At 45.2% G+C, this 10,534-nt stretch overlaps 1 protein-coding gene across 1 annotated transcript in view; it reads left to right on the plus strand.

Annotated features, from left to right (window-relative positions):
* EXOC3 (exocyst complex component 3) overlaps positions 1 to 10,254 on the plus strand; it is a 33,739-nt gene extending 23,485 nt beyond the window's left edge. The window contains exons 6-13 of the mRNA XM_066243067.1: positions 71 to 196; positions 1,213 to 1,313; positions 3,874 to 3,984; positions 4,063 to 4,213; positions 5,570 to 5,692; positions 7,854 to 8,015; positions 8,550 to 8,677; positions 9,830 to 10,254. Of these exons, the coding sequence (XP_066099164.1) occupies positions 71 to 196; positions 1,213 to 1,313; positions 3,874 to 3,984; positions 4,063 to 4,213; positions 5,570 to 5,692; positions 7,854 to 8,015; positions 8,550 to 8,677; positions 9,830 to 10,001 (1,074 nt within the window). The 3' untranslated portion in view covers positions 10,002 to 10,254. The remainder of the gene's footprint in view (positions 1 to 70; positions 197 to 1,212; positions 1,314 to 3,873; positions 3,985 to 4,062; positions 4,214 to 5,569; positions 5,693 to 7,853; positions 8,016 to 8,549; positions 8,678 to 9,829) is intronic.
* The last annotated feature ends 280 nt before the right edge of the window (positions 10,255 to 10,534 follow it).

Genomic DNA, 10,534 nt, shown 5'->3' on the forward strand with positions numbered 1-10,534 from the left:
CTACACCACAGTATCCTTGGCTCAGAGGACCTGTTCTTTTTTCCCTTCCTTCGATGCTAAACTTCCTTAGTCAAACATCATTGCCTGGCTGCGGAAAGCTCTAGAAACAGACAAGAAAGACTGGATAAAAGAGACTGAGCCTGAAGCCGATCAAGATGGGTACTACCAGACAACACTCCCGGCCATCGTCTTCCAGGTACTAGCTGTGGATGCTGAGGTTCATTTCTGGGTAGTTAATAGGGTCTGCAGGTTTTACAGATGAACACAAGTGCCTCATCTCATTGAGAAGATAGAAAGAACCCTTCCTAGTGCCTCAGGTGCCTTGTCTCTCTGGAGCCGAAGAAACTGAGGGTCTTACCTGCCAAGTAGTGCTGTTCTGGGCCACTTTAGTTTTTCCAATCCTTTTGGATTTGAAGTATAACCGAATTCTGTATTTTTGTGTGTAACGCTCACATTTGAGTTTGCTTGTTTGGAGTTTCCTAATACTGTAAATGGCCAAGATATGTTTCTGTAAGTGCCACAAAATTGAGTCTAACCTGATGGATCTGGGGAAGAGTCCTTTAGATTTTACTTTAAATTCCTGGCCACCTGCTGGTGTCCCCCCATTGTCCTTTTTCTCTGGCCTGTGGAATTTATTTCCCTCTGAGTTGCTGACAGTAAGAGGGCTGAGTCCTGTTGGACTATTTGTATGGTCTATGTCTACTCAAAGTGCTCTCTAGCCAACAGAAGTGAGTGCTGGTGGTGTTTTTCTCCAGGTGATGCCATTAGGTAGCCACAGATTGGTCCTTACCTTTATTTTGAAAAGTCTGACAGCCCATTTGCGACAAGGACCTAGGGTACGTTCTGCCTGCTGGCCCTTCTCTGTCTTCGCAAGTCTGATTTGCCTCAGCTCCGATATATGCCCTAATTCTTTTAAGAAATTTACATCACTAGTCACAGTGCAGCCCCTGCCATTCATGCCGCCTCTCTGGGCCCCCCATCTTCCTGTCAGCTTCCACATTCCAGGAGACCTGCCATTTGCTGGTAATTAGGAAATGATTCACTTGGTTTTTTACTCAGAATTTTGTTTAACTTTATTTTTCACATGGTTTCATTTCTTTTCTCTGAATTTGGACTGTCCTAACTGCCAGTTAGCAGATGAGGGTTTTATTTAACGGGAAACCTGTGCTTTTATGAGTTTATATTAGAGTTAATAAGTTCTCCAATTTTTAGATGTTCGAACAGAATCTTCAAGTTGCTGCTCAGATAAGTGAAGATTTGAAAACAAAGGTACTAGTTTTGTGTCTTCAGCAAATGAATTCTTTCTTAAGTAGGTATGTATTTTTGCCAGTGTACTAATTTAGAAAGTATATGTTTTTAAAAATTAAAAGCAGAAATATATTGATCCTGATATGCTTGATATTAAAAAAGAATTTAAGCCCAGGTTGACTGTAGTCACCGTCTTTTGTTATTTATAAAGGCAGCCTATTGAATGTGTATTTTGTTAGTTCCCTGAGAGCCCAGATCTAATCTGTCACATCCCCAGCAGTATAGTCAGCATGCTGCAGACTGGAGTTAGAGCTTATCCTGAAACACTTCCCTTTCCTATAGTCTGAATTTCTGGGGAAGGGAGGACAGCTCCAGGCACAGTGGTCACTGAATTTCTACCAGTGGGAAGCACCCCCAGCAGAGTCAGCCTTGAGCAGGAGGCTCAGAGGGACTATCTCCAGGACATCTCCTCCTTTTGAATTTTTCATGAAGATTTTCAAACCTGTGCAGAAATAAGAAAAAATGACTTAAATTTTTAAAAATATCATTCAGGTTCAAAGTTGTTTCTTTAAACCTCTTGCCTCATCTGGACTTTCTCCCCCTGCCCCCCTTCTCTGCTGAAGTCACTTCAAAGAAAATCTCAGACATTGTGGCATTTCCCTTGCATTCTCTACCCTAACTACAGTGCTATCAACCCACATGAAACTTGTACAATCACTCTACAGGACAGTCTGATACCCAGCCTGTATTTGGGTTTCCTCAGTGGTTGCAGACATATCTCTTTATAGTTATGTATTCTGCATCACATGTGGTTTCTTGGGTTCTCAGATCTCTGGTACAAGAGAACAGTCTCTTCCCCTCTTTAAGCCATTGGCTTGTGGAGACACATACATTGTCCTGTAGAGTGACCAGCATCATATAGCCCAGGTCTCAGATTGTCATCTGTCCAAAAACCACAAGTTGTCTCTAAAGGCTTGTGGGATTTTCTGTATTTACTTAACTGTTCTGTAAGAATCCTGCATAGGTGGTATGTGTGCTGCACATGGCAGTACATCAAGAGATGCATGTCCCTCCATGCTCTTCTGGTGGCTCGGTGCTGACAGCCAGGCCCTCACAGTCCCCATTAGCTGTCCATCTGGGGGTCCTGGCCTGAGTTAGTCATTTCGTTAGAGGAATGAAGTGGGATTCTTCTGTAAAGAGGAAGTTTTCCTCCTCTACCTCAGGTGTTTAATTTCCTGAACCACATTTTGGACAGAATAGAATAAATACTGAATAATTTCCTTTTAATTGCCAAATTTTCCATTTGGTTCCCTCCCTTTTTTCTTATTATTTAATAAATTAAATTTAACAGGGTGACATTGACCAACCTTTCTTTTCCTTCTTTTTTTTAAATTATTAAGTGAAAGGTGGGGAGGCAGAGATAGACTCCCGCATGTGCCCCAGCTGGATCCACCCGGCAAGCCCCTACTGGGTGATGCTCTGCCCATCTGGGGCTGCTGCTCTGTTGTTGGACAACCGAGCTTTCTTAGTGCCTGAGGTAAGGCCATGGAGCCATCCTCAGTGCCTGGGGCCAACTTGCTTAATCGAGCTGTAGCTGTGGAAGGAGAAGAGAGAGAGAAAGAGAGAGAGGGAAGGGAAGGGGGAAGGATAGAGAAGCAGATGATCTCTTCTCCTGTGTGCTCTGACTGGGAATTGAACCCAGAACTTCCACACGCTGAGCCGTCGCTCTACCACTAAGCCAACTAGCCAGGGCTGATCAGCCTTTCTTAAGATCTGTAGTGCATTGTACTGTTCTACTCCTGTACATGTTTGAAAATCTCTATAATAAGTTTAAAAATAAAGCATGTAGGCATCTCAGTGGTTTGTTTTCATGCCATCTAAAGAGTCTATTTTTAATTTGATTTCTTCAGGGAGAGTTTCAGAAAGGGACATTTTATCTAACACTTGATAGTGTTCCTGTTGTATAAGTTTCTAGGCAAATTGTGTCAGATAAAATAAGGTAATACTTTCCCAATTACTCAAAATCAAATATTTTAAAATATTTGTATAATCAGAATACTGAAGCCTGACCAGGCGGTGGCTCAGTGGATAGAGCGTCGGCCTGTGATGCAGAGGACCCAGGTTCAAGACCCCGAGGTCGCCAGCTTGAGTGTGGGCTCATCTGGTTTGAGCAAAGCTCACCAGCTTGGACCCAAGGTCGCTGGCTTGAGCAAGGGGTTATTCAGTCTGCTGTAGTCCCCCCAGTCAAGGCATGTATGATAAAGCAATCAATGAACAACTAAAGTGCCTCAACGAAAAACTGATGATTGATGCTTCTCATCTGTCTGCGTTCCTGTCTGTCCCTATCTATCCCTCTCTCTGACTCACTCTCTGTCTCTGTAAAAAAAAAAAAAAATTACTGAACCCTATTTCAAAGAGTTGATATGAAGTTTTTAATAATTCATTTAAAATGACTAACATTTTTGTTCTTGTATTAGTATAGAGCATCCAAAAAAATTTTTTTTAAAGCTCATCTGGTCAAGTATTAGTGATGTGATGTTAGCTATTAGGCATGATGTCAGTGTGGCACTTGAAACACTGCAAGTTATCCTCTCATAGCATTTGATGTGGGTTGTGTATCCTCAGATACAAAGATGAAGCTCAGTTATATAAAGAGGAACACTTGAGGAACCGGCAGCATCCGCACTGCTACGTCCAGTACATGATTGCCATCATCAACAACTGCCAGACCTTCAAGTAAGTGACCATTAGGGATGAAGACAGGCATGTGGGTACACTTAACCACCTCATTGAGCCTCAACTGTTCCCTTGCAGAGAATCTATAGTCAGTTTAAAGAGGAAGTATTTAAAAAATGAAGTGGAAGAAGGTGTGTCTCTTAGCCAGCCAAACATGGACGGGATTCTGGATGCCATCGCAAAGGAGGGCTGCAGTAGCCTGCTGGAGGAGGTCTTCCTGGACCTGGAGGTGGGGCACCCTGTCTGCACTTGAGCTGAGTATGCACGTGGCTTCATTCTCAGTCACAGTTACAGCACTGTGGCTTTTGTGTGACATGGTGTACTCTGTGGTATAGGCCCAAGTTTTGGTCCTTCCGCTATACAACTAAATAGAGACTCCCAATAAATATTGGTGAATTACAAACTAGAATCAAATATGTCACAGGAAGATTGTTATATTCATTAGCAGAGTCTTGATGTCAAACCAAACAGAACACGTACATGGTACATACACATAACATATAACAGTCTGTTTTGAATAAAGATACAAAACAAAGTCAATACAAAACACATTTAGCTTCATATCAAAGGCATAAATACCCTGTGAACAAGTAAGATTTATTTCAGAACTACAAAGATGGCTCAACATTATTATATAGATGTATTGGCAGAAACCAGAATATATTTAAAAAATAAAACCATGATTATTTTGGATCCCCTAGAAATGAGCTCCTGGGATGATGGGTGGGATAATTTCATGATGTCTGTAACATTCTAGAAAATTGTTTGGCAAACGATGAAAATGTATGAATTTGAAATTAAAATATGAAAAGAATTGAAAAGTATACAAAGGACATAAACTTCACAGTAAAAGGATTACAGATGTCTTAACTACAAAATAAAACACCCAATTTTATTGGTCTTCAAAGAAATGCAAATTTTAAAAATAGTTGTTGCTTCTCAAGATGGCAAGGATGGCAAACATTGATACCCCTCGGTGTATGTTGCTCATACCCCAAGGGCATGAGCAAAGGGACAGACAGTTTTGTGTTCTGTGTAGAATGTGAATTGTGCAGTTTTTGGAGGACAGTTTGGAAACAGTTGAGGTTTTAGCTTGCATACTTTTTGAGCAATTCCACTTTTAGGAGTTTCACCTGCAGAAGTGTAAAAATTTACTGCAGCATTGTTTTTGATTGCAAAATGTGAAAAATTTTAAATGTCCATTGAAATTGGGTATTCAGAGTATTTGAATAATACAGGGTGGGGTAAAAGTAGGTTTATAGTTGTTTGTATGGAAAATAATACAATAATAATAATGCAAGAATAAACTCTTTTGCATACTCACAACTATAAACTCTTATTTTTGCCCAGCCATGTATATACAGTTGTTACAGGTGAAATGTATACACACAGATGCCTGCATACTTCATGGGTGTGTGTGTCTGAGTCGTGTAAAGTGCATACTTGCAGGTCACATACTAGTAGTGCATGTATATACCAGGCACTGTCACATTAGCACATCTGGTAGACATGTGGCGCCTCCCTTTTGATACATATGTCTTGGGAACAATGTCGAGATGATGTTTTTGTGATCTGTGCTTTTTAGCAACATCTGAGTGAGCTGATGACAAAAAAATGGCTGTTGGGATCGAATGCGGTAGACACCATCTGTGTCACTGTGGAAGACTATTTCAATGATTTTGCAAAAATTAAAAAGCCATATAAAAAGGTAAGATTGAAGCACAGTGTGTGGTGTGAGCTCACCTGTATGCTGGGGCCCATGTGGCATCTTGTGTAGAATTCGGTGTCAAATTAGATCTGTGAGAAGTTCACAGGTGGTTTTATGAACCCAATGTAGATAGAAGGCATGAGAATCTAAAGATCAGATAGAGGTAGAGGTGATATGGCCTTTGAGTGAAGATTGAGACCATTCATCTGACTTAACTGCTTTCTAACACCCCACTAAACCCACAGTGACATATGGCTGCAGACCAGGAACCCTGCAGGTCGTGGGGGCAGTAGCCATAGCTCTGATGAGAGGACAGAAAAAGGACGGTCCCCTGTCCAGATCCCTGTCAGGGCACATTGGCTGCCGGCCCTTCTCCACTCCACAGAGACCCCATGAGAACAGGGAGCTCCTGTGTTACTCGTCTGAGTCTCCTCCAAATCTTAACTCTAAAACAGCACTGTGTGTTCATCTAGGGTTGGTCATCTTTCCCATATATGCTTAGCCTTGTGTAGTTTTTGCTGCTTCTATTAAAAGTGTTACTCTATAAAATCCTGCTTTCTAACTTTTTGTTTCTAGAAAGTAAGTTGTTTTGATATGCTGACCTCATCCAGACACTTTGTAAAACTTTCTGATTGTCCCCACATGTTTTCAGGTCCCTATGTGGATTTTTATCTATAAACAGTGACATTGTGTGTTTTCATTTCTGGTCCTTATAGTCTTCTCCATGTCCAACCCAGTGGGCACCCACATCTAATTCCTAATTTTAAAGGAAATTCTGTCATTAAAAGTGGTATTTGAATGGAGACTGTTGTTTTTAAGTCCACCTGACTGAGGGGTTCCTTCATAGCTGTCAGGAGCCTCTGGTGCTTAGAGGTGGGTGGGACTAGTTCAATTTTTAATTTCTTGTTGCTTGCAGTTTTTGGTTTTATGATTTATTTCTTTAAAAATTTTGTATGTTGATTTAACAGTTGATATCTGGGGTCTATGTGTGGAGTCCTCGCGCTGGGAGTTTGTTCTCTCTATAGACTCTCAGTCTTGGTGGCTTATCTCCTGGTGTGATTGGAAGTTGTGCCTCAAGTGAGAATGTCTGCTTTCCCGAGAGCCTGGACTGTTAGAGCAGCACACAGTCCTTTAGCCCTGGTCTCGGCTGCGGCCCTGTGCGGGTGCTGGGTGCCATCTACTTGTCTTGTTTGGGGCCCTTGGGATCCTCATCCCTTTGGCACAGGGAGCAGAGCATCCAGCCTGCCCAGGAAGATACAGTTTCTTTTTGGTCTGAGGTTGTGATGCACATATCACATCACTGCAGTTTTATTTACATATTTGTGGGATGCCTGCCTCGTGCCCGTGTGTTGCTGGGGGTGGGCCCCGGTGGGAGCCAGGATCCACATTGTGTTCGCACATGTTGTAGAGAAAACCATGGCCTCCTTTGAAATGTCTTCAAATGGATGGACTAGGGGTACCTTCTTCCTCTGAAGCTCCGTCACTGTTTCTACAGAGTGGTTGTTAAACAGCTCTCTGTGGACAAGGCAAGATGTATGTGTTTCATGCACATCTATCCTGTGGATCCCATCTGCCTGGACCTGACCTCAGGTCCCCAGTTGCTCTACTGACCCAACACTGCACCCTGGGGGTGAAGTATTCTGAGATGCATGCAGGATGGGGCAGCTAGAGGAGTTGACCCAGAGGGGTGGGCATGAGGCCCTCTGAGAGGGTCTGGGGAAAGTAGGTGCTGTGCTGGGCACCTGGTGGGAAGTGGTCCTGCGGTGATACCTGCTGCTAGAAGGAAGTGTCACAGGGGTCTGAAAGCAGGTGTCATTTGAGGACCTTTATTTTGTTTACTTTTTGGAGGGACCATCAGTATCTGAGGCACAAGGTCAGTTCTGTGGGTGTCCACATGCATAGCTCATGCCCATGGTGCCCTCTGCCTTTGTGATTTCCTCGCTGGGTTTTAGGGAAATAATGAATACTGCTATGGTTTTCTAAAGTCAAAATTTATAATTAGAAGTCACAGTTGTGCTTATTTATTTAATATATTTACTATGAATTCTTCTGTTTGTATTGATGGGAAATGGGAAGGATTGTGCTCTGTTCACATATCGACCTAGATTTAAGTCGAAGCCTGCCTGCCTGTCTGTGTTGCTAACATGTCTCTGCTCCTCAGCGGATGACGGCCGAGGCGCACCGACGTGTCGTGGTGGAGTACCTGCGGGCAGTCATGGGGAAGCGCATCTCCTTCCGCAGTCCTGAGGAACGCAAGGAGGGTGCAGAGAGGATGGTCCGGGAGGCTGAGCAACTGCGCTTCCTGTTCCGCAAGCTGGCGTCTGTGAGTGCCATCGCCTCATGCCCTTTTAGAGCCACTGTCACTAAGAAGTGTTGTTATGGCTTCTTTTCCACTTTCCACTCCTAGGATTTTTGGACCAGTAGATCAAGATCAATCACATCAAGAACCAAGTGACCATTTGATTCTTGCTTCCTTTGTAAACAGGGAGATCTGTGGGCAGATCTCTCTGACCTGTCGTGGGGACACGTGCACTCAGCGCAGTAGCTTCTAGATTCCTCTGGTGGCAGCACAGAACCAGACTTCAGCTCAGAGACAATGCTCACACACCTCCTCCCTCAGAGGGGCTAAGCTGACTTCATGACCTACCCAGACTCCACCACAGTCTCTGCTGAGTACTCCCAAGGGAACAGCCCCCTCTGAGAACCAGTCATGGTGTTTACTTGAGAGTAGGGAGAGGGCTGTAGAGCCAGGCATCCTCAGCTAGGGAGAGGGTTTGACAGACTCCAGACTAGCCTGTGTCTGGCTGGAGGCATGGTAGTGCCATGCACTGCTCATGGGCTCTGCACTCACTTCTAGGGATTTGGCGAAGACACGGATGGATACTGTGATACAATCATCGCTGTAGCAGAAGTGATAAAGCTGACAGACCCGTCCCTGCTCTACCTGGAAGTCTCGACTCTGGTCAGCAAATACCCAGACATTAGGTAACGGCCTCCTGTCTCAACTAGGACTCAGGGACCAGAGTAGCCGGATCATTCCTAGGGTCCTGAGCTTTAGTCATGGCCCCAAGGAGTGAGAGTATGGCAGGTCCAGGCACCTTTGAGAACAAGCTCTGCAGACAACAGTTGCAGGCAGAGTGGGCTTCTGAGAACGATAGTGGACATGCCTGTGTCTCATATGCCCTTCTGCCAGCCCTGCCTTGATTCGTGTACCTCCTAAGTGACAGAGTGCAGGTGCAGGTGGGGCCAGGCAGGGCCTTGATGTGGGTGGACAAGAGGCTGAGCAGAGTGTTTTAGAAAGCTTGTGTCGTGCTTATGGTGGATTCAAAGAAGGGAGACTGTGTGCCATGCTTGGCCAGGACACCTTCCAGCCTTCATGTGGAAAGGGGCTTGTCCACAGCTGCTGGCTGCCTCCTCCCTCCAACCTTTGTGAACCTATTCAGGTTGCCTCAGCCAGTGTCTTCTCTTCCTGCTGTTGCTTGGAGCTGGCTTTGAGCAGGAAGAACCAGTGGTCCTGAGCTCTCCAGGGTCTCCTGCTCTCCTGCTCTAGTGAGACAGTCCATTAATCAAAAATTTAGAAAAGTAAGCCTGGCCCTGGCCAGTTGGCTCAGTGGCTAGAGTGTTGGCCCTGCATATGGACATCCTGGGTTTGATCCCTGGTTAGGGCACATGAGGAAATGACCACCTGCTTTTCTCCTCTCCCACTTCCCTTCCTATAGCCAGTGGCTCAATTAATTCAAGCATTGGCCCTGGGAACTGAAAATAGCTTGGTTGATCCCAGGGCATCAGCCTCAGGTGCTAAAAATAGCTTGGTTGATTTGAGCATCGGCCCAAGATGGGGGTTGCCAGGTGGATTATGGATGGGGCACATGCAGGAGTATGTCTCACTGTCTCCCCTCCTCTCAAAAAAAAAATGCAGTCTTTAAAAAATGTTGTAATTGTAGGACAAAGGACCACATTATAATATGAAAACTTGGGCTTCTCTCCCTCTGACATGACAAGGGAGACTTGCCTTTCACCTGCACTTGTTGATCAGTTCTGGGACCCTGGAGTGGGGGATCTCGAGTCAGGCTCAAGGTGAGCATCTCGATGCATCCCCTCACACTTCTGTCAATTCCTCCTCTCCCCATTTCCCAGGGACGACCATATTGGTGCACTGCTGGCCATGCGAGGAGATGCAAGCCGGGACATGAAGCAGACCATCATTGAGACACTGGAGCAGGGCCCCACACAGGCGAACCCCAACTATGTGCCCATCTTCAGGGAAATCATAGTTCCCAGTCTGAATGTGGCCAAGCTCCTCAAGTAGCCTTTCAGTTTCCGGTCTGAATCTGGTCCCTCACTCTCCACCCCTCGTGACAGCCAGTGACTCACGGTGCCAAGCTCAAGGCTTTCTGATGGACAGGTGCTCTGGTGGTAGGTTCTGGCCCTCTCATCTGTGGACAGCTTTGTGAGCAGGCTCCTGGTTGACTTCTCCTTCGCCTCTTGGTCTCACTCCTTTTGTAGTGTCAGTGCTTCTGACGCTGCTGCACAATAAAAGTACATGCTGCAGGGGAATGTGAGTGTCCTAGCTGTGAGGTTTTCTTACTAGCGGTGACTGCAAGGGACTCAGACGCAGCATCTGAAAGCTGCCCCTGCCCTCCCCCGCCTGGGTGGGGTCCCCCGGTGTCCCTCCGGTCTGCTGCTCTGCAGCCGCACAAGCAACAGCCCTGTGTTTCAGATTAATGGGCCCTGCTTATTCCTAACACAGGCTCCCTGAGACCCTCTTTCTGCCATTCAGCTGTCTCTCTGTGGCTGTCTTCAGCTGTAGCTTCATTTTACACATTAATCTTCATACCAGGC

The sequence above is a fragment of the Saccopteryx bilineata genome, chromosome 1 (assembly GCF_036850765.1).
Source record: "Saccopteryx bilineata isolate mSacBil1 chromosome 1, mSacBil1_pri_phased_curated, whole genome shotgun sequence".
Classification (NCBI taxonomy): domain Eukaryota; kingdom Metazoa; phylum Chordata; class Mammalia; order Chiroptera; family Emballonuridae; genus Saccopteryx; species Saccopteryx bilineata.